The 25,884-nt window shown below is 28.0% G+C and overlaps 1 protein-coding gene across 4 annotated transcripts in view; it reads left to right on the top strand.

Annotated features, from left to right (window-relative positions):
• The window catches only part of LOC119604231 (epidermal growth factor receptor kinase substrate 8), a 266,733-nt gene extending 243,980 nt beyond the window's left edge, over window positions 1–22,753 (top strand). For 3 of the 4 annotated variants that reach the window (XM_037956714.1, XM_037956716.1, XM_037956715.1), the window contains exons 7-8: window positions 20,457–20,812; window positions 22,381–22,753. In XM_037956714.1, coding sequence (XP_037812642.1) covers window positions 20,457–20,812; window positions 22,381–22,461 — 437 coding nt within the window. In that variant the 3' untranslated portion in view covers window positions 22,462–22,753. Of the gene's footprint in view, window positions 1–9,176; window positions 9,260–20,456; window positions 20,813–22,380 lie in introns of those variants that run through there. The other variant, XM_037956719.1, reaches the window with a different exon arrangement.
• Window positions 22,754–25,884: the final 3,131 nt, after the last annotated feature.

Genomic DNA, 25,884 nt, shown 5'->3' with positions numbered 1-25,884 from the left:
TCCGATATGATTGCAAATAACATTGACAGTTTTCATGCTATGACAGTAATTTATGCATCATTTTAAAGCATTATGATTGCACTTTAACTTGGTATATCATTTGTGGCAAAATGTGTTCTTCTAAAAAATTGTAAATTTCATGGATCGGTAGAATTGTTGTTCTATGTTTAAAAACGCTGTGATTTGAGGTTCCGATATGGTAGCAAATAACTTTGACAGTTTTCATGCCAGGACAATCGTTTATGCATCATTTCAAAGCATTACAGTTGCACTTTGGTTTGGTGTATAATTTGTGGCATAATGAATTTCTACAAAAATTGGATAGATCGGTATATTTATTGGTACAGGTTTAAAAATGCGGTAATTTAAGGCTCCGATATGGTTGCAAATATCTTTTATAGTTTTCATGTTATAGCAGTCGTTTATATATCTTTTTATTGCATTATAGTTGCGAACTGCATTATAGTTCGCAGTTGTAAAATGTTGTCCTTTTAAATGATGCTTATTTTTATACCCTTCACCTTCATGAGAAGGGTATATATAAGTTTGTCATTCCGTTTGTAATTTCTATAATATAATTTTCGACCCCATAAAGTATATCTATTCTAGATCCTTATAGGTAGCGGAGTTGATTATGCGGAGCTATGTCCGCCTGTCTGTCCGTCTGCCTGTCCGTCTGTATGTTTGTTAAAATCAGTTTTTCATGCTTTGATATAAGCAACAACAACACGGCTTATTCATTAAGTATTTCGTTTCATATGTTTGGATGGCTGTGTGTTTCATTGCGTTGTTTATTTTGTTTTTGCTGATGTTTGTAACGCACAATAATATTGGACCTATACCCACCTTAAAGTATACCAATCGGCTTAGAATCATTTTCTGAGTCGATTTAGCTATGTCCGTCCGTCTGTCCGTCCATGTAAACCTTGTAATCAAACTACAGGTCGCAATTTTGAAGATAATTCAATGAAATTTGGCACATGATCTTCTATTGTCCCAGGGACGAAGCCTATTGAAAATGGTTAATATTGGTCCATTATTTCACCTAGCCCCCATACAACTGAGCCCCCGAATAGGGCTTGTAAACCTTGTAATCAAACTACAGGTCGCAATTTTGAAGATAATTCAATGAAATTTGGCACACGATCTTCTATTGTCCCAGGGACGAAGTCTATTGAAAATGGTTAACAGCGGTTCATTATTTCACCTAGCCCCCATACAACTGAACCCCCGAATAGGGCTTATAAACCTTGTAATCAAACTACAGGTCGCAATTTTGAATATAATTCAATGAAATTTGACAGATGATCTTCTATGGTACCGGAGACGAAGCCTATTGAAAATGGTTAACATCGGTCCATTTTCTCACATAGCCCCCATACAACTGAACCCCCGAATAGGGCTTGTAAACCTTTTAATCAAACTATAGGTCGCAATTTTAAAGATAATTCAATGAAATTTGGCAGATGATCTTCTATGGTATGGTCCATTATTTCACCTAGCCCCCATACAACTGAACCCGACGAATAGGGATTTTAAGTTTATAATTATGTTTAATATACTCGTATCTCGACAAAAAGCTGCAAAACCAAGTTCTATACTAGCCTTGATGACTCTCGTGAATTTTATAATTATAGGGTCTCATTTGACCATAGCTCCTATACAAATCCCCCTTCAAAATTTGACTTAAATGTCCACAATTTTATTCAGCAATAAATGGCTTAAGTATAATTCAAGGCAAGGAGAAATTCAACTTAAATGCTCTATTATGAAAACTAAATCACATTTTATTTTTGTAACAGGTGTAGGGTATTATATGGTCGGCCTCGCCCGACTATAATTTCTTACTTGTTTTTTTTTTTGTATTTCGTTTCGTATGTTTCATTGTCTTGTATATATTGTTTTTGTTTCCTGGTGTATTCAGTCTCGTATACAGTCCCTGCCAGCAACTCAACTAACTTTAAATGCATTAAAAGCCGACTTTTTCATGAACTAGTTATGGTTTATTCTTGGATTATTTTTAATGGAGCCAACTGACTATTTTAACATGGCGATGTCCTACGCAGTAGTCAATTGTCCGACTCTGCATGACTTTTAAACTAGCTTAAAGTTAGTTACTAAAAAATTAGCTTAAAGGTAACTCTTTATTAACTAATTTAAAGTTAGTTGCAGAAAAGTCAAGTAATAGTTTTCTTTTGTATTCCCTACTGTATTAATTAATTACATTTTAATTAAATATATTTAAAATTTAACTACTAGTTATCTAAATTACATTTCGCTTTAATACAAGTTATGATATTAGTTCGTTAAAATTAATAAACATCAGTTTTCTGCAGGGGAACTAATAATAACACCGGTATCCATAAAATTATGAATGATTTGTTCATTATTTCCATGATTCCCATTGATCCAAATCTAAAATAAATTTTAAAATGTTATGTGTAATGTTAACTGTTAATGTATTATATTTACAGTATTAATCAGAGGAATTTAGAATTTAGGGACCGAGTTTTAAAATATTTAACCTTTTATGATTAATTTTTCCAATTTACTGACTCAAATTTCACAACGTATACAAGAAAATGACAAAAATGTAAAACAAAATTCCAAATAATAAAGAAACATGAGAAAACATGTCCAAACAAAATGCTCTCCAGATAATTTTGGGGTACTCCCGCATTATATGATAGTTAGCTTGTAGCTAGTCTTTAAAAGTCGGTTGTTTACGTTAATAAATACCAAATTTTGGAACATTTCTGCATTACATTGTTGTTCGTTTATAGTCAGTCTACTAAAGTTAACAAATAAAATCATAATAATAGAGAAACAAGAGAAAACATGTTGAAATACAATTAATTCTCTCCAGATAATTTTGAGGCACTTCTGCATCACATTATAGTTAGCTTGTAGTTAGTATTTAAAAGTCGGTTCTTTACGTTGCCAAATACAAAATTTCGGGACAGCTCTGCATTACATTGTAGTTAGCTTATAGTCAGTCTGTAAAAGTAAACTAGAAGTGAATTTTTCTCGTAGTCGACTACAAAATTGCTGGCAGGGTTCTTTTACTAACACAATCAAAAAACTTACCGTTTGAGTCAAACAATTTTATGTGTCGCCAAGGCGCTTTACTTTCAGCTTTAAAAAAACATATGTTTTTTGTTTACGCATTTAAAGCAATAAAACCGACAAATTTTCTAAAATCGCGAGATAGACTACATTTGTTGCACATCAAAATTTTCGCATGAAAAACCCATAATTTTTCGCAAATATGAACAGAGTACCTACCTTTAGGATAAATTGTGTTCATATTTTGGTTAAATTGAAAAATATGACCTATAATTACGGTGACCCTATTTTTTCAGCAAAATACAGAACAGGGGAAAATAAAATACACTAACCTAAATCAGGTTATTTTTAACCGTCAAAATTTCAATTTTCAATAAACAAAGTAAGTAGTATATTTATAGCGGTTCCAGGCCACTTTTTAATGACAGACATTTGGGATGAATTTTTTGGGAGGAATTTTTTTAGAATTTGTGTGAGAAGATTTAATTTTGAGTTTTATATTTTTTGTAAATTGTGTGGTTTCCCAGCGGTAAATGAAACAAAGTACTTAGATAATATTCGATGACATCAGTATGACGTTCTAAGCGAGCAATCTAAGTACTTAGAGTGCAATGTATGCGTAATCCAACATATCATGCACTTTAATTATAACATAGATTACGATTTAAGCAGAGAGTTAGCTGCCTTTTTCATTTTGTTTTTTGTTTTTATTTCTTAAAAAAAGCCTAAAGTACCGTTTTATTTTTCTTTTGTATACTACATGAAAAGAAGAATCTTTTTGTATCAGTTTAAAGTTGATCTTTTGTAAGTGAATTTGTGTTTTGTTAAAAAAGTTATTTTATTGTAAAAATTTAAAATAATTGTGGTGATCTAAACGGCAGAAATGGATTTAAAAATTGGTGTAAATTTATTTCATACATTCTAGTTTTAATACTGATAATTTCCTCCTGATTGTTTACAAGATCTGTAAAGGAAGATGGCCGAAAGTTTCAAAAGAAAATTAAGATTAATTTCATTTATCTTCGTTAAAATTGTTTAATTATATTTTTATTGAATTAACTATAATACATGTTTATTATTTGATAATCATTTTTAAATAAACTTACATAATTTTAAAATAAATATAAAAAAATATATATTTTTTCTATAACAAAAAGGGAAGACAAATGCAAATAGGATTGTAATCTACATATATTACATTACTATTTGCAAGCGTTTATAGGCGTCTCATTAACTCCGCTTAGAACTCCACACATTATGTAAGTGAAATTTTAATTTGTCCTAATGATATTGTGGCTTACATTCTAAGCGAGAGCACATCGATGTGGCAGCCTAGGACACTTTTATGTTAAATCTAAGTAGAAGAATAAGTGAAAGCATCACCACTGACTGCCACGAAATATCACTTAGATAAGCGAGTACATAATGTATATTTTTACCGCTGGGTTGTTTTGTTTCCTCTCTTTGAGTGTAAGTTGTTTGTATTAGTGTTAATAGAGAAACTTCTTATTGAGTTTTTTTTTTTAATATATTTGGATGAAATGGGAAGGCAATAGTTGTTTTCGTTTTCAATGAAGAAGAAAATGAAATGGGAAGGCAGTAGTTGGTTTTGTTTTCAATGAAGAAGAAAATGAAATGGAAAGGCAATAGTTGTTTTTGTTTTCAATGAAGAAGAAAATGAAATGGGGAGGCAATAGTTGTTTTTGTTTTCAATGAATAAGAAAATGAAATGGGAAAGTAATAGTTGTTTTTGTTTTCAATGAAGACGAAAATATTTTTATTTTAATTTGAAGATGTAAATATTTTTTTATAAAATTGTGAACTTACAGAAGGGAAGAAATTTTTTTTACTGAAAATTGAGAATGTATAATAACACATACATACATATGCATGTAATTATGTTAAAAGCCCATAAAAAAATACGTTTTAGCATGGAGAAAATTTTGTTTATTTTTTGCACTTTTAATTGTGACGAAATTAGAAACTGATGACTTGCATAAATAGCATTTTGGTATTTTGCGTTTATATGAGTAATATAGAATAATTATTGGTGTGTTAATAAAAAACGGAACATTAATTTCCGTTGAATTTAAACTTGAATTTGAATAAGTAAGCAGTTCCATGTAGTTGGGTTGTTGACCCAAATTAATTGCATATTCAAAATATTTGTAATTACCCTAAAACTGTTTTAAACAAAATTAATCAAGAAAAAATTGATTTATACAAAAACTAAAATATGTGGAGTAAGCAATTTCAAGCAATGTTCGTGCAAGAGTTTTAGATTGCAATAAAGTCAACGTTTAAGTGTGAATCGATGAATATATTTTTCGGCTTAAATATATTATAGGTATAACTCTCCGATTATGAAAAAATTTATACCACATATAAAGCTTTCAATTCTATGACTTGTGATATATGTCTTTTGGTCAACAAATGTATAGTTTTGGAGTTATAGACCATCAAAGTTAAATTTATATATATTCGATATCTTCTCTAATTACGAACCGATCCTGGCAATATATATATCGTTAGAAAGAGCTTTGAAATACCTTTTCAAAGATATATAATATGACCGCATTTATTAACCCTTTGAGAACAAATTCCACAAAAAGTATTTTTTATATAGAGTTTTTTGATGAAAGTGCCGTTATTTCATAAATCCATCGATATAATGGTACCGATAAATATCGAGAAAATTGTAGAAAAGATTTCAAGCTTTCTTTTGATGTATAGATATATGCTAATATCTTAATAAATGGGGATGATATTTAAGTTTAAAAATAGTAAAGAGAGACTGTGACAAAAAAATCAATTAAATAATTTTTCGCCTGCGGCGCTACCATCCAATTTTCGAATGTTTACCCACAAAAATTTGTATTTTTTTTGGGGGGGGTTTACAAATACAACATTTCAGTACCCAAAAAATTTAAAAAAAAATTGTTCAGGTCCGGCGCTACATACCCATTTCCGAGTATTTACCCAGAAAAATCGCAATTTACTCAATACACATAAATCGGTACCTTCTTATGAATGAATTTTTGATATAACAGAACTTTTATTAATAAAGGTTAATATAGAAAGCACAGTTTGTATTAATCCTTCTCAATAGGCTAATAAATTAGCTTCTATTATATATCGTTGGAAAGGTATTTTGATGTAATTTTCAATACTTTACGTATATTTAGTTTAGTACTTTATATAGTTATAATACTTTATTCCTGCCAAAACAACAACAATTAACTAATATCAAATAAAAAACATTAATTTTAGGTACTTTAACTTATTCCAACTACAATATCGTCTATATTTATTAAGATATTAGTATATATATTCCTACATCAAATGAAAGCTTGAAATCTCTTCTGCCATTTTTCCAATATATATCAGTAACGTTATATCGATGGATTTACGAAATAACGGCATTTTTGTCAAAAAACTCTATATAAAAAATACTTTTTGTGGAATTGGTCCTCAAAGGGTTAATAAAAAGGATCATATTATATATCGTTGAAAAGGTATTTCTGAGCTCTTTCTAATGATATATATATTGTCCGGATGGGTTCTTAAATAGAGAAGATATTGATAATATATATATTTAACTTCGAAGGTCTATAACTCCATAACTATACATTTGTTGACCAAAAGACATATATCATAAATCATAGAATTAAAAGGCCTATAAGTGGTAAAATTTTTGTCAAAATTGGAGAGTTATACCCAATGTATATTAGTTCCTTTAATTTTTGCACTTTTAATTGTGACGAAATTAGAAACTGATGACTTGCATAAATAGCATTTGAGTATTTTTAGTTTGTTTATTGAAAAAATAACCTTGAGAACTAGCGTAAGGCTGTTTATATGAAAAAAAATACCTTGAGTAAGGCTGTTGACACTAATGAAGATACATTTATTTTATGATGTTGAGTATGGTCATGATTTTTTTTGAATACTCTAATAACAAATAAATGGGAGTATTCTTTTCTATTTACATTAAACATTTTCTTCTCTAGAATACTTTTAAAATTAGTATATGGCTCAATATTTACATATGAAAAATATCAATTTGAAATATTAAAGAAAAAATACTCTTTTTGTTAATTATTCTATTGCTACTGAATTACTAATATTTACTACTTTACTTTGCAATTAATACTCTATATACATACATACAGTTAATCTCAAAAATAAGTATACAGAAATACTTACAATTGGTTATATTTAAAAAAGGATATTATTTTTCAAAAATCACAAAAGTAACACATTTATTTATTAAAACCAATTATGATAATTATTATTCACTACTTTTTTTTGGATACTTGAGTTCTCATTTAAGGCGTAGTTAAATAGGTGCAAAATTTACGTCACAAAAGTAAGTATACAGATAATTTCAATATGTATTTGGCTTAATGATATTAACCAGGGATGGAAAGTGAGATTTTGTGTCAGTATCAAAAAATATTTCAGAGGGTACTTTTTTGGATCTCAAAGTACTAAAATATTTTTTTGCTAAATGATGGCAATTTCTTAACTACATTTACATTTAATTTTTTTTAAACAATCCGTAACAGAAGTAGAAAGGCATTATATGTTAATATGATGAATCCTTGTCCGTCCCTCAATGTTCACCTTTTACATCTCAAATATTAGCCAGATATTGTACTATGTAAATATCTTAAATTTAAAGCTGTCATGATATAATTTATTATATTTTAATAAATCCGGCATTAATTAAAATCAGGCCACATTTCGCCCTATAAAAGGACAAATTTAGAATTTCAAGTATTAGTATCGACCGTTCATTGTCAATAAATCGTGTGTTATTGAATTAAAATCCGTCGTGGGACCTTAAATAGGATATTTACTCGTACATCCGATTCTGAATATGACATGAAACAATAATTTGCTTAAAAGTCCAAATATTTTTGACCTAAAACTTCTTATATTATCTTTGGTTAAATAACATATCGTTTTATAGTAGATTGAATCCTTCGAGTTCCTATCATTTGGAATCATTTGTTTTAAAGTCAAATATTATTTTAATTTTTTTTAAATTTCTGGTAATTTTCTCATAAAATATTAACAATGAAATTTTAATAAGATTAATATTCATATAATTTCAATCAAGATAAAAATATGTACAACTTTATTAGCCGTTATAATTTTATTATTATTTTTTTAGAAAAAACGGCTTTTAGTTGATGCATTTTTGAGAATTTTATATAACAATGTGCTAAAACACTCTTGGAATTTAAAATTTGAAATATACTTTAACCTGTTATTTAAAATTCTTTATCTATCTGTCTGGCCCTGAGAGTATCAAATAAGACTCGGGAGTACAACGGTACTTTTGAACATCAAATAGTATCATAAAAAGTACCATCGTACCAATTTTGCCATCCCTGATATTAACAAAATTCATGAAAATTTTACCTGGTTGAATGTAATTTTTTTATAATAAAATATTCTGTACACTATAACATGGAAAAAATTCACTTTTTGTTCCGAAAAATTGAAATTTTTGGTAATTGATCTGAATATTATTTATAGGAGCATTTTTTCCTATTTAAGAACATCTGACTATTTAAACCCCCGGAGTTTTGGATCGGGTATTCAATAATATCCCTCGTTTGTTCATTATGATGCATTGGAAGACGATATTTTAACTTTTAAATTAATTGTTTCTTTACAATAAGTGCAATCCATTGCGGATCATTGCCGTTTTTAACATAGTATAGCGTTCATATTCGATATTTAACGGCGATTTCCTAAAATTTATATCCTAAAATGCGATATTAATAATATTTGTACTAGTATCCATTAATTAAAACAAGTTTTTTGGTTCCAATCATCCATTACACACTCCTAAATACTACCAATAATCGTCAAATGGTGACCATGTCAATAACTTACACTACATATCGGTTCTGAAATTGATTATTGTCCAAAATAGTAAGATTTTTATATTAAATCAGTCTCAATTGGTGGTATGAATGTTTGAAATTTTCTTAAGAAACTTTTTTATTTCATTATGATTTTAAGATTGAGATTTTTTGTTTTCTACATATTTTAATTATTAAATTTTAATTTTTCTTTAACTGTTAATATTACAGAAAACTGGAAATTCTTATGTCTCATTAGGTATGTTAGAGGACACAAACATTTTTTAATTAAAGATTAGAATAAATTATACTATACATAAATTAACTACTTAAGATTTGCAAAGGAACTATAAATATATTATGAATATTTGCAGTTGAAAAATTAAACTTTTTTTATAAAATCTAGACTGTTTTTTAGAAAATATCAGATTTACATTGATTTATTTATTTACAAATTTTTTATTTATTTATTTAGAAAAATCATACTTATGTAGAATATATATTAATTATTGGTCTACCATATTTTGTTCAAATAATAATTAAATCTAAAGTAAATTCTATATGAAATAATTTTGAATATAAAAATTAAAAATATTAAAAACATTGTTTGTTTTCTACATATTTCAATTATTTTTCTTTTAAGTTTTCCTTTTTTATTGTTTATATTTTAGAAGACTTTTTTCTTGTTAATATTATTAAAATTTGTTAGTTTGATTTTTTACTATAGTATAAAAATATAAAACATTGTCGGAAAACTAAAACGAAAGTTAGGAAACATATTAATTTATTAAAATTTTTAGTTTGTTTGCTTTTGAAAAAATGGAAATGGTAATATTTAATACATAGTCAATGGTAAACAGAAAAATACTTTATACATATTTTTAAAATCTGTTTTTATAACAATTTGAATTATAAAGAAAGCAAATCATTTTAAAAACATATTTAATTTCCCATTAATTAAATTGATAATTGAACTCTCGTATTAAAGTAAATACATAATAATACAACAAGTTCAATTCGACATAAAAACCGAACCAAATTTTTAATCATCTTATCTTCAAAAATGAATTGAACAATTTAAATAAAATTTTGGACTTGAATAGGGTATTTATTATCTGTGTTCCAAGGCAGGAAAATTGATGCAGAATATTGAATAATATTGTCCATATTATTGTAAACTGAAAATTATGCTCAAATTTCCAAAAATGTATCTAGATATGCCAGCAAATTTTTCTTGTGTGAGAAATTCAAAACCTGTTTTTACTAGTGGTACAATTAATGGTGAAATTTATGGAGAAGAATGCTTTGAAAATCGATGGTTACCATTTGTATGATTTGACTCACTATTTTGGCCAAACCTAGTAGTTTTCAGTATATAAGAAACATAATTATATGATCAATGAAATTAAATAAAATTTAATTTAAATTTACAAAAAAATCCTCTTTGCACCAAAACAAAACATTCCAAAATTGAACAGAATAAAGTCTAATAAAAAAAAATACTGGGCAATTAGGAAAGGCAAAAAAACCAAAATAAGTAATTGCATATTTTAACAAACTTCTCATAGTGTTGTTGCTCTATCCGTCCGTAGCAAACAAATTTTATTTTTTTTATAATATTTGAATATCAACTATTTGGTTTACTAACTTTTTCCTGCATATAAGTGAAATTATTCGAAATATTTTGATAAAGGTACTAAAGTTTTGTTAGAATAATGAAACAAATCCATTGATAATATAAAATCCATTGATAAATAAAAACTTAAAAAAATTACAGGTGAACTTTAATACTTTTTAATGTTTGAAAGTAATTTTTAAATTTTTCCAGTAAAAATGTTTATTACCAAAATTGACTCACACATTAGCATTTTAAGTCATTATTTTTACTCAGCAATTACCTAAGTAATTGCTTAAAACTAATAAGAAAAATCAGTCTTTGTAAATCGTATAATTTTCTCTGTCAAGTACATATTTAACATTTTTGGTTTATGTTGTTAATGTTGAATAAATATTATTAATGTGAAAATGTTTATTATTTTTTTAATAAATACTGGAAATATGTTTATTCAAGAATTTTATAAGGTTACAAATATTGTTTTAGTTAATGATACGGAATAGGGAAATTTAAATAATGAGAAATAAATCTGTAATTTCTAAATTTTAACAACACTATGTATCGTAGAGTACAACAAAAATATGTACATACAGTTAATCACAAAAATAAGTATACAGAAATACTGACGATTGGTTTTATTAAAAAAAATATATTATTTTTTCAAAAAACAAAAAAATTATTTATTATATTATATTTATTAAAAACAATTATTATAATTATTATTCACTAATTCTTTTTCTTCATATTTTGGTTCTTTGAGTTCTCATTTAAGCTGAAGTTAAAAAGGTGCAAAATTTACGTCACAAAAGTAAGTATACAGATCATTTCAGTATATATTTGGTTTAATGTATTAACAAAATTTATGAAAATTTTACTTGTATTAATATAATTACTTTTTAATAAAATATTTTTTACACAATAACTTGGAAAAACTCTACTTTTAGTTCCGAAATCTTGAAATTTGGGCCGATTGGCTCCGGAATTAATTAGTAGGACAGTTTTTTCTTATTTCTATAATTTTTCCCACTTTTTTCATTGAACCCTCCAAATGATGCATTGGAAATAGAATTTTTAACTTTTGAAAAGAGTTGTTATTTCGAAATAAATTTTATATGCATGGCCATTGGCCATTTTGAACACAGTACGTTCTTAAAAAAACGAAATTTAACTCCGATTTCTTAAGACTTACAACATAAACTTTAAAATTTGGATAATTCTATATATTTCCTTTAATTCAGACAGGTTTTCCAAATACTCCGATTTCCAAAGCATACAGTAATGCTACCAATCATATCTTGATATGCTCGATGCAATAACCATGTTTTATGAATCGGACATTTTATTTGTTCTAGCAACAAATTAAGATGTATCCGTGTTCAAAATTGTTCAATTCGTATTCATACCACCAATTGAGCCTGATTTAATATAAAAATCTTACTATTTTGGACAATAATCAATTTCAGAACCGATATGTAGTGTAAGTTATTGACATGGTCACCATTTGACGATTATTGGTAGTATTTAGGAGTGTGTAATGGACGATTGGAACCAAAAACTTGTTTTAATTAATGGATACCAGTACAAATATTATTAATATCGCATTTTAAGATATAAATTTTAGGAAATCGCCGTTAAATATCGAATATGAACGCTATACTATGTTAAAAACGGCAATGATCCGCAATGGATTGCACTTATTGTAAAGAAACAATTAATTTAAAAGTTAAAATATCGTCTTCCAATGCATCATAATGAACAAACGAGGGATATTATTGAATACCCGATCCAAAACTCCGGGGGTTTAAATAGTCAGATGTTCTTAAATAGGAAAAAATGCTCCTATATATAATATTCAGATCAATTACCAAAAATTTCAATTTTTCGGAACAAAAAGTGAATTTTTTCCATGTTACAGTGTACAGAATATTTTATTATAAAAAATTACATTCAAACAGGTAAAATTGTGATTTTTGAAAAAATAATATCCTTTTTTAAATAAAACCAATTGTCAGTATTTCTGTATACTTATTTTTGAGATTAACTGTATGTATGTATATAGAGTATTAATTGCAAAGTAAAGTAGTAAATATTAGTAATTCAGTAGCAATAGAATAATTAACAAAAAGAGTATTTTTTCTTTAATATTTCAAATTGATATTTTTCATATGTAAATATTGAGCCATATACTAATTTTAAAAGTATTCTAGAGAAGAAAATGTTTAATGTAAATAGAAAAGAATACTTCCATTTATTTGTTATTAGAGTATTCAAAAAAATCATGACCATACTCAACATCATAAAATAAATGTATCTTCATTAGTGTCAACAGCATTACTCAAGGTATTTTTTTCATATAAACAGCCTTACGCTAGTTCTCAAGGTTATTTTTTCAATAAACAAACTAAAAATACTCAAATGCTATTTATGCAAGTCATCAGTTTCTAATTTCGTCACAATTAAAAGTGCAAAAATTAAAAATTGTCTCCCTGTTAAAAATTGTTTGTATGTACTTTCAACATTATTACATACATATGTATTATGAAGAAAAATATATTCATCGATTCGCACTTAAACGTTGACTTTATTGCAATCTAAAACTCTTGCACGAACATGCTTGAAATTGTCAAATAAAGCAACAGACGATCACACAGTGGGGCAGAATGGAAATTTTTTGGAAATAAATCTGGCATTTCTAAACGGCTGATCCGATCGGGATAAAATTTGGCGTGAGCGTAGTCAAGGAGTATTCGAGTTTAAGTTTTGAAGATGAACCCTGCAGATGCCCCAGGGACGGCGCTGTGGCGGCTCAAAGTAGGGTACCTACGACATGTAAAATTTTTAAACTCGTGCCATTTTTTTGTTTTTCACCCAAATACAAAGATTTTTATATTTTGTGAAAGCGCTCGACGAGATCTTGAAAAAACATGCTTGGACATACTACTTATCTCTTATAATATCCGAGTTATAGGCATTTAAAAATTTAGTGATACAAAATTTACCATACCTTGGTCCGCCTTTTTTTGAATACCGGGCGTAATTTTGGACCAAATGGACTCAATTTTTTCTTGTTAGTTAGACAACAAAATTTCCAATAATATACAAAAAATTTCAGATCAATATCGTTTACAGATCCAAAAATATACGTTTTTTAATTTAAAAATTCAAAAAATTTTAGATTTTTGGCGTTTTTTTGCCAAAAATGTGTCTTAACTCTTTTATTAATAAAATAAAATTTTTATTAAGAACATATAACAATTTTATAGTTTTCTAAAAGGTATCTTTACGCAGAACGCTTTGGCGTAAAAAACTTGTCCTATTTTTTGAAAATGTTGCCACTGCGTCCTTCCGAATATGACCTATTTTTTATCAAAACTTCAACTTTGGGCGACATGTTCTAAAATCCCAAAGCTGGGATCAGAAAACTGAAAGCAGTTTTGGAAACCTCAATATGTTTTATATTTACTCCAAAAGTATTTTCCCAGCCCTGAAAGAAATGTGGACCCTATGGGCAAAAAAGTAAAAAATCCCATTTTTGGGATTTTCATTCCTATTTTTGGGAATTGCGGGATGCCCTTTGACCTTTTCAATTTTTTTTTTGCATATTCTTATTTGAAATGTCAAATTTAACAAGCGTTGAAAATTTCATTGAGTTTTGTTCATAAATAAAGATTTTGTCATATATTACATATTTGTTTAATTTCTAAAACTATGATTTATATCAAAATTTTAATAGGATCGCAGATAGCTACAACAATTTAGTCCATATTTATCCCTTAATATCATTTTTTAGTTAGATATGGAAATTCTCGACCCTTTACAAAAAATTTCAAGCCAATACTCAATTACATTCAAAAATATGTTCATTTAAACCTGTGTCCTTTAATTTCATCTTTTTCATATTTTAGTATTAAGTATGACAGCACATATTTAAATCTTATATTTACCTATTTTTCTATTTGTTATAATTGAAAGGTCCTATTATGCTTAAATTTTCAAAAATGTATAACTATTTTTTACCTAAATTTTTTCGACAGATCATTTCGTTCTGTTTCGTTTATGATCATGTAGGTAAAAATATACAGGTAATGATAATTTCGATTCATTCACTAATAAGAAATATCAATGACTGAATTACAGGTTATAGTAATATAGTCCTAAATGTTAATAGGTAGACAATTCGTAATTTTTTACTTTGGAATACCTGTATCGGAAATGACAAGAATTGGTATATAAGTAAACTTCTCAGATTTTAAGTACCATATTTAATAAATCTACAATGAAGATTACATTAAAGTACGAAGAGTTGTGTTCCGTTTTATGGAGTATATCTTCAAAAGGTCCAGAAAGAATTGAAGACATTTCAAATTATATAAAAACTACATATAGTAGAAAAGTAGACAAAACAGGCATATCAAAAATTGAAAACTTTTTAAAACTTTTTGATGTAAAAAGTAAGTCTGTGGATGGAAATCAAAAGAAATTTCGATTAAAATTTTGTAGTTGGATGGAAACTACTACGGAAATCTCAACTAACAACACATCAATAGGAGCGCCTTGCAAGTCATACGAAGACTTATGTTCAAGGTAAAAAAAAAGAGGGTCACACAAAAACTTTTTTCAATCTCAAATGAGGAAATTGCTGATACATTTAACGAAATGCTGAAAAAGGAAAACCAACATATGGATGTCGTACATATTGCAACTATTCTTCCTAATGCATCACCAAAACGACTTAAGCGAATTGTGGAAAGTATACCAACTCCAACATCATAATCAAATTTTACTGAAGAGGAAGCAATAGCGCTTATGTTGGAACTGGGTCTCAGTCGAAATAAGTACCAAATATTAAGGAAAGCTCTGCATGAAAAAGGACACAATATATTACCATCATACAAGGCGATCCAGGAAAAAAAAAACAAACTATCCTACTAAATCAACAAAAAATAATGAAGAATTGAAAGAACTGAGAGCTGCGGAAAAAAGCAGAATCCAAGAAGAATTTAAAGTTCAGATGGGATTAAACATCGACAAACCACTTTCAATTTGCGGTAGTACAAATGACGGTAATACGTCGAGAAGGTTTTTTCGTGATTTTGAAATTACTTCAAAAATAACTGGAATCGACAAGGAGTTGCTTCGAAGAGTTAAAACTATTTTAATGGCACTGAATAGTAAACATAAAATTAATGAAAATCGATTTGGGGAATACACATCTGAAATTTCTAAATTACTTGTATCTCTGTATCCATAGAGGGAACTAACACCAACAGTACACAAAGTATTGTGTCATGGTCAAATAATAATTGAATCGAATATTCTTCCACTTGGAGAGTTAACAGAAGAAGCCCAGGAAGCGAGGAATCGAGATTTTAAGCATGTTCAACTATTCAGCTCAAGAAAATGCTCCAGGCAATCACAGAATGAAGATATTTTTAATAGTTTACTTCTATCTTCTGATCCTGTTCTTTCAACTATGCGAAAAAGATGGATTTGTTATGAAACTCTATCATCTCAAAACAAGGATGATTTAAAGGACTTATATTACCTTCTGGATATGTATACCGATATGACAGATTATTTTATAGAAAATAAGTAGTGTTAGGAATTAACTATATAAGTAGGTTGTAAGAATTAATTGTATTATGTTTAAGATAAACAGTTCAAATAAAAAAAGCTATTATACTAACTGATGATATTGTATTAAATTGTGTTTTATATTTCGGTGGGCGGGAAAGGTAATTTGTGTGGGGTGATTTAGGTGTTGTTGTGCGTGGCTCATAATAAAATTATAATTTTTTTTATTTTATATACAATATTATAATAAAATAATTAACTAAATAATTTTTAAAAATTGTCCAAATATTTTATTCAACACCAAATGTATGTTCTGTCATACTTAATACTAAAATATGAAAAAGATGAAATTAAAGGACACAGGTTTAAATGAACATATTTTTGAATGTAATTGAGATATGGGCTTGAAATTTTTTGTAAAGGGTCGAGAATTTCCATATCTAACTAAAAAATGATATTAAGGGATAAATATGGACTAAATTGTTGTAGCTATCTGCGATCCTATTAAAATTTTGATATAAATCATAGTTTTAGAAATTAAACAAATATGTAATATATGACAAAATCTTTATTTATGAACAAAACTCAATGAAATTTTCAACGCTTGTTAAATTTGTCATTTCAAATAAGAAAATTGAAAAGGTCAAAGGGCATCCCGCAATTCCCAAAAATAGGAATGAAAATCCCAAAAATGGGATTTTTTACTTTTTTGCCCATAGGGTCCACATTTCTTTCAGGGCTGGGAAAATACTTTTGGAGTAAATAGAAAACATATTGAGGTTTCCAAAACTGCTTTCAGTTTTCTGATCCCAGCTTTGGGATTTTAGAACATGTCGCCCAAAGTTGAAGTTTTGATAAAAAATAGGTCATATTCGGAAGGACGCAGTGGCAACATTTTCAAAAAATAGGACAAGTTTTTTACGCCAAAGCGTTCTGCGTAAAGATACCTTTTAGAAAACTATAAAATTGTTATATGTTCTTAATAAAAATTTTATTTTATTAATAAAAGAGTTAAGACACATTTTTGGCAAAAAAAACGCCAAAAATCTAAAATTTTTTGAATTTTTAAATTAAAAAACGTATATTTTTGGATCTGTAAACGATATTGATCTGAAATTTTTTGTATATTATTGGAAATTTTGTTGTCTAACTAACAAGAAAAAATTAAGTCCATTTGGTCCAAAATTACGCCCGGTATTCAAAAAAAGGCGGACCAAGGTATGGTAAATTTTGTATCACTAAATTTTTAAATGCCTATAACTCGGATATTATAAGAGATAAGTAGTATGTCCAAGCATGTTTTTTCAAGATCTCGTCGAGCGCTTTCACAAAATATAAAAATCTTTGTATTTGGGTGAAAAACAAAAAAATGGCACGAGTTTAAAAATTTTACATGTCGTAGGTACCCTACTTTGAGCCGCCACAGCGCCGTCCCTGGGGCATCTGCAGGGTTCATCTTCAAAACTTAAACTCGAATACTCCTTGGCTACGCTCACGCCAAATTTTATCCCGATCGGATCAGCCGTTTAGAAATGCCAGATTTATTTCCAAAAAATTTCCATTCTGCCCCACTGTGGATCAACAATCCATAGATACATACATGTATGTTAAATTTAAAAAATTTTGCTTACTTCACATATTTTAGTTTTTGTATAAATCAATTTTTTCTTGATTAATTTTGTTTAAAACAGTTTTAGGGTAATTACAAATATTTTGAATATGCAATTAATTTGGGTCAACAACCCAACTACATGGAACTGCTTACTTATTCAAATTCAAGTTTAAATTCAACGGAAATTAATGTTCCATTTTTTATTAACACACCAATAATTATTTTATATTACTCATATAAACGCAAAATACCAAAATGCTATTTATGCAAGTCATCAGTTACTAATTTCGTCACAATTTAAAAGTGCAAAAAAAAAATTGTCTCCATGCTAAAACGTATTTTTTGTATGGGCTTTTAACATAATTACATACATAAAAAATAATTTCTTCCCTTCTGCAAGTTCACAATTTTATAAAAAATATTTACATCTTCAAATTAAAATAAAAATATTTTCTTCTTCATTGAAAACAAAAACAAATATTGCTTTCCTATTTCATTAATTAAACCTTCTCACACAAATTCTAAAAAAATTCCTCCCAAATGTCTGTCATTAAAAAGTGGCCTGGAACCGCTATAAATATACTACTAAAGTATAACAAATAGTACGACTCACACATACACGAAATTATACCTCCACATTTACGGATCCTGTGTGAATTCAACACCCTGGTGAGAAATATTATTGTGTAAAAATACTTAAAATTTCTACTTACAAATTCGAATTAATAGCGGATTTTATGCGAAATCTCACCTGTCCACAGAAATAGCAAATTTTTTATAAATACTTTTAGCAAATTTTTATTTTGAGCAAACCGAAAATTTAATTTTTCTATTTAATTTTGACATTTATTTTTTGTTGTGGTAGAATTTTAATTTACAAGCAGAGTTACATTTTTTTATCGAAAATTCAAACATATAAAATTATATGAATTTTTATAAAACTCTGTATGTCTGGTGAAAATTTTAAATGTCCAAAAACATGTACATTTTTGTTACTAATACAAATTTTGAGTTAGGTACTTTTTCACTAACACATGTTTAGAGATAGGTACTGCCATATAGTAGGGATATAGGCGAAACTGAAGGGGTTGTCAAACAAAATTTGTTATTCTCTTCACACAGACGAGTTCTGAGAGAATAAAACATTCTTGAGAGAAATAAACGTACTCACAAAACTTCAAATTTTCTTCGCGAAATTGCGAGCATTTTAGCACTTAATAGTATTTCTTATCACTTAAACTTAATATTTATTATTTTTTTCCACACTTTTAATGTATTTAAAAACCCGAAAATAATTTATATTTTACGAACGAAAAAAAAAAATATTTTTTATTCTTTGACATTTCATTTTATTTAAAACTGAAAAAAGAAAAGTTGTAAATTTTCGTATTGAAAATGAAAAATGTATTTCACATACTTTTTTTCTTTTTCCATTAGTGCAGAAAAAAATAACAAAAAGACGTGTTCATAATATGTTTTAAGATGAAATATCTTCTAAAAATTAATTAACTAATATTTTCATTCACTAGTATATGAAATCCCAGTAATAACATACAAAAAATAAGTTATCAAAACTACATTTATTATTTAGTACCTTTCGAACAACTGTGTTTATTTTCGTACTTCTACTAATACATTCTCACCAGTTAGGTTTTTTACAGGGGACTTAGGTCTTTGACAATCCCTTTCGCCTATATGCTACTTTATGGGTACTGCTGTCAAAGAGTCGGACTACTTGTTATATATATAGGATTATTATAATATACGTCATGTACAAGTTCATACATTTTATGAAAATTTGGTTTGGGAGAAAAATCATGTTCGATTCATACAATTTATTACAAAATTCATTCCAGTTATGTATTATTTTTTTCTGCGTAAGAAAAATAAAAATTTATTAATTGATAAAGTACAAAAATAAAGCAAATACTAAATATTTATAGATGAAAAACTGTATTACATTTGTGTCAGAATTTTTTAATATTTTTGTATTTCTTATGCGTTATACTGAACAAATACAGAATACTAAAATTTATACAGGGCTTTAAAATACAGTACTGTTCTGTATAATACAGAACGTGTGGTCACCGTACATATAGAATGAATCTATAAAGTGTTATATATCAATGTAAACCTAATGTTGTACATATTATGTACGTTAGATAAATATAGCCAGCACAACACCGCTGAGAAAATAGGATTAAAAATATTTAAATAAAATACAAACCATATTGAATTTCGAAAAACAGACAAAAAACCATTTCGGTGAAATTATATCAGGTTTATAATGTAATAATTACAATTAATTACATTAGATAATTCTATGTAAAACTTTGAAAAACTTAAAAATTTTCCGAAAAATTAAGATTTTTGTAATAATTTTGGATTTGTATACAAAATTGTGTTATGTCATTGAAATCGTCTCCCAAAGACCTTTCTTATGATACTAAATTTGCATATGGTTTATTTGCAAGAAATATGATAAAAATAATAAAAACCTTAAAAAAATTACCTTTTTATCCTTTGATCCAGCTCACCAAATATGACGTCAGGACAAACATTTTGAGAAATGGTATCTTCAAACGAACTGAATTTTTATTTTCGGTGGGAACATCAATAACTTCTATTTTGGGGCCACCCTAATGTTTTTGATGAATGACAGACGTTTGCTTTAATTTTTTATGTATTTAAAAATGTTTCTTTCAAAAAGTTGTGTACACTAAGCCTAATTCATCTTTAACTGAAACCAAAAAATCTAACTCGCCTGCTTATTCTGGCTATTCGGTGCAAGAAGAATTAAAACACGTTTTGAGACAACGGGAACGGCGCAACGACCTTGACATCCATAAAACGTTAACAAATTATATTGATCAGAAGTCGAGTCCAACAGAAGTTGTTGCTTGGTTGAAGGCCAAAGAATTTTCAACAAATATAATCGAACGTATTAAAGGACTAAATGCTGAAGAATTATTTGCATTAAGTCGTGAACGTATTATGGAAATTTGTGACAGCAATGAAGGAAAACGTTTAGCGTCACAATTAAGTTTGCAGAAGAGTGTTTCTGGAGTAAGTTTAAGTTAATATGACTAACAATGACATAGTTATTCGAATTTATGTATTCTATGGAATGAAACCGAATTTAATAATATTTTTTGTGTGCAAAATAAATAAATAAATATGTTATATTATCTAGACAGTCCACAGGTTTCATATCACACTTTTTAAAAGTTTAAAAATTTACATTTACTTTAATTAATTAATTTTTTTTTAAAGTCCATAAAATTACCTCACAAAAGTATTCGAATTTTCCCTGTATTTCATATTTCATCATATTATACGAAACATAAAATTAGAATCAAATGGGTTTTTGCTTAAAATTGTTTAAGAGGTTACTATCAACCGAAGGGATATATTTTTGGTCCATTTGGTCCACAATTATGCGGCGATTGTAACATCTTTTTAAGTAATATCGTTAAAATGGCGGTTTTTGAAAACATTTTCATTTATTTTTCCTTTTTTTTTCCAGAGATAAATCCAAAATTTAATATTGGGATTTAATAGACCCCTTGAGGTATCTAAAAATAATATTTTTTGTTGTAAGGATCTGTACGTAAACGTTCCATGATGTATTTTTGGGATCGTTCTTCTATTTCTAATTGAATTATCTGGGTCTTAGGCCCCTTTTCGTACCACTAGGATCGATATTTTCCAGTTGGCTAGTATATATTCATGTAGATATTAGCACTAATATATTTTCAATTTCCCAGACATTGTAGCGGAATACATCTCCAAAACATGCCTTAACAAAATGTCTCTAGAGCAGATTTAAGTTTTTACTACTTATAACTTTCACGCTTATTTTGCCCATTACAATAACACTGTAAGTCCAAGACTTTGGATTTATTTTTATCATCGTGAATAATATTTAACCATATATCAATATTTTGGAGTTAGACCACAATGATATGGAGACATTCAGCCTGTAAGCCATTGGTTATAAAAAGAATCATTCTACTATATTGAATGGCGTTTCTTCGAGGCGTGTTTTGGAGTTGTATACTTCTACAATATATTGAAAACTTAAAATCTATAAAAGTTGATATCTAAAAGAATGCATACCAGACAACTTTCTCTGAAAATGTTTTACCCTAGTATTATAAAAATGGTCTTAAGTTCTAATAAGTTGAATTAGCTATAGAAGAATGATCCCATTAATATATCTTGGAACTTTCAAATACAGATTCCTGTAACAAAAAATATTTTTAGATACCCCAAGGGGTCTATTAAGTCCCAATATCGAATTTTGGTTTTATCTCTAAAAATAAGGAGAAAAAAGTACAAATATTGCCAAAAATCGCCATTTTAGTGATATTACATGAAAAGATTGTACTATCCCCGAAAATTGTGGACCAAATAGGCCAAAAATATATTCTTTTTTAAATTTTTTAAGTTTTAAAAAGTGTGATGTGAATACTAAGGATTGTCTAGATTATATAAGAATTTTTTTTATTTATTTTGCACGCAAAAAATTTTATTAAATTTGGTTTCTTTTCATAGTATACCTAAATTCGAATACTTATGAGAGACATTGTACATACACATAAGTAATTTGACAATTCTTTCTTACTTTTTAGTATAAAACTGCACGGTCAGCTGAGTTACATTCTATTCTAGCCAAAGCTCGTCCAAAATCCGAAACGAATGTTATAAACTAACATACAAATTGTTCGAATTGTAGAAAAGATAAGACTATTTTTATATGAACTTGATATCGATCTAAAATTGTGGGTATAGTATATTCGAAAACAATTTAATCAGAATGTGTAAAGCATTTATCCGTCCAAAAATGAATGTGAATTACAGTGGTGGCCATGAGGTTAGTTCGTAACTAAAAATTATTTTTTATGCGTAACACATTTCCTTTCAGGATCACGACACGTTACATTTTGTTCCGCTAATTTGTTGCAAATGTTTTTTTTTTCCAAAGTAAATTTGCCCCCAAAAATATCTGGACATAAATTTAGCACTAAATAAAAAATTATTAAAAAATTTTAAATAAAACAAAATTTAAAAAAAATAAAACAACCGGCAAAATTTATTTAATTTCACTTAAAATTTCATATTTAGTAGAACATTTGCACATTTCGATAATGTTATTCCTTCTCCTGGGCATAATCTTCCCAGAACCTAGCTTTCAGGCCTTCAATTGGTAAAATTCTTGGGGATTGATGTTGGAAGTATAAATTGAATTGTATGACTATCAAAATAGGCTCTTATGTACTTTAGTAAAAATATCACAACATAAAGGTTCGGTTAAAAAGCGTTGTTTGGTCGATAACGACCATAAATATGCTAATAGTGCAGAGATGAGCTGATTGGAAGCGAGCGGGATTGTCATGTTTGCAGTGCCCAGTATAATTTCTCAATACCAATCCAATAGAGAACATTCAAAATGATATGAAGCAACAAATAAAAGCAGAAATTGCCAAATTAAGGCCTTAAAGCTAGAATTTATGTTATGAAATTTCTAGTGGGTTTTGGTAAATATTATGTCCAAGAGAAGGAATGATATTATCAAAATGTGCAAATAATCTATAAAATATGAATTTTTAAGTGGAATTAAGTAAATTTTGCCGATTATTTTATTTTTAATATTTTAATGATTTTTTATATTTTGAGCTAAATTTATGTTCAGATATTTTTGGGAGTAAATTTAATTTACTACGAAAAAAAACTATATGCAACAAATTAGCGGAACAAAATGTAATGTGTCGATATCCTTGAAGAACATGTGTTACGCATAAAAAATAATTTGTAAAAAATGTTTAGGAAATATTTGATGTTATATATAACAAATACCAAATGTGCTAACCTCATAGCCGCCACTTTACATACATTACGCATACTCCAAGGCGAATAGACTATAAGGTGAAGTCAATTCATTTTGCGGCGAATTCATGAAATTTTTTATATATATATACAAGGCGAATTCAGATAAGGTGGTGGCAGTTCTGCAACAACAACATTTTACATGTATTTTGTTTTTGCATTTGGTTTACGTAGATGTCAAAAACCATAAGTACGGCGAATTCATTGCATGAAAATTTTTTGTAAAATGTTTATATTTTATTAAAAAATAAAGATAAAGATATTAAAATTTGTGAGGAAAATATATTCTGAATTGAATAATGTTTGTTTCAAACGAAAAATTCTATTCCGGCAGATTAATTTGCAAAATTTAAGTGAGTGCCTGAAGTTAAGTAAAACTTAATTTTTTGTGAAAAATAAACATAAACAAGTAAGAGTGCTATATTCGGCTTTGCCGAATCTTAAATACCCTCCACCTTAAACTGGTTGCGTAATTTATCAAATTTTATGGATTGATTCAAATTTACCTTAACATTTTTCACTTACTTTCATTACGCCTTACATATGCAATTAAAAACAAAACTATCACTTAACAGACTGTTAAAGAGCGTACTAAATGTAACAAATGTTAACGTATGTTATGTATTTAAAATAATTTCAATGTGTGGGAAAAATGTATGGCAATATGATCAATTTTAAAACCTATATAATTTTGTACGGGAGGTACGATAGATTTTCAATATTGTTGATCCTATGAAAAAAAAATTAAAAAAAAAAGATTTTGTTTCAATGTTGTCAAAAAATGTTATTTTTAAATTTTTATTGTTGAGCCGAATTTTTCAATATTCAATGCCAAACTACATAAGAATATAATCAAAATGTTGGCCAAAGATTATTAATTTGATCGTGTTTTACACAGACAAATGAAAAGAATTATGAATCGACAGACGGTCATACGTGGCTAAATCTAATCAGAAATCAAATGTTTTTAGTTACACTTTCTCAATGTGTACATTTTATTTGATCGTGGTTTAGCAACAATTTTTTACACAAACTGGAAAGAAAATTTCTATGTGAACATCATTAATTGCAAACAATTACGAAGCTAGATAATAGTGTAGTGGGTATGACATAGAACTGGCAACTGAGAGATCTTAAGTTCAAATCCTGTTCGTTATGGACACTTTTTATTTAATTTTTTGCGAAAAATAATACATTTTTGAGTCCCTATGGGTGGTACAAGAAATTGTGGACCGATTTCGATTTTTAACACAGTGGATCACCGTACAAAAACTATATGTCTGACAAAATTCAACAATATTTGTGCCAAATATTTTATGAATATCAATATGCGTTTAAGTGATTCTCGAAAGGGGACATTGTATGGGAACTACGACCAATTATGGACCGATCGTAAACAAATTTTACAGTATCATTTATGTATACAAAAGCAATATTTGTGCCAAATTTTGTATGAATATCTTTATTTGGTAATGAGAAATATGCGTTTAAGTGATTTTCGGAAGGGGACCTTGTATGGGAGCTATGGCCAATTACGGACCGATCGTATACAAATTTTACATTAACATTTCTGTATACAAAAGCAATATTTCTGCCTAATTAGATATGTATATCGTTATTTGGTAATGAGTTATGTGCGTTTAAGTGATTTTCGGAGGGGGACCTTATATGGGAGCAATGACCAATTATGGACCTATTCAGAAAATTAATTCTTTATATGAATTCTATTGGCATAAAACTTTCACTCGTGAAATTTTGTAAAGATATCGGCATTATAACGGAAGTTATTAACAATAAATTAATTTCCTGGAATATGTACACTTGTATGGGAGGTATATGAAATTGTGAACCGATTTTACCGATTTTCAACATAGTTGATCCTGGCACCAAGGGTTGTATTTCTGGCAAAATTCATCAATTTATCTGCAATAGTTTTTGTAAAAAGTACAATTAAATATGTGAAAAAACACAATTTTTTCGAGGTTGTCCCAAATTTTTACTCATATCTCAGAACCTATTCTACCGATCTCGCTGATTTTCAATACCAAACTGCTTAGGATAACATTTGCTTCGTTTTACCGTGAGCGTGTTTTATACAGACAGACAGACGAACATATCTAAATCGACTCAGAATTTCATAAGGACCAATAATATATATACTTTGTTGGGTCTCAGATGAATATTTCTTTGTGTTACAAACGGAATGACAAACTTATATATACCCTCTATCACCACTGGTGGTGGTGGAG

Source organism: Lucilia sericata, unplaced genomic scaffold, assembly GCF_015586225.1.
Source record: "Lucilia sericata isolate MDLA Ls3-8-SP2 unplaced genomic scaffold, ASM1558622v1 Contig000372F_arrow, whole genome shotgun sequence".
Taxonomy (NCBI): domain Eukaryota; kingdom Metazoa; phylum Arthropoda; class Insecta; order Diptera; family Calliphoridae; genus Lucilia; species Lucilia sericata.
This window is presented reverse-complemented; position numbering and strand designations above follow the sequence as displayed.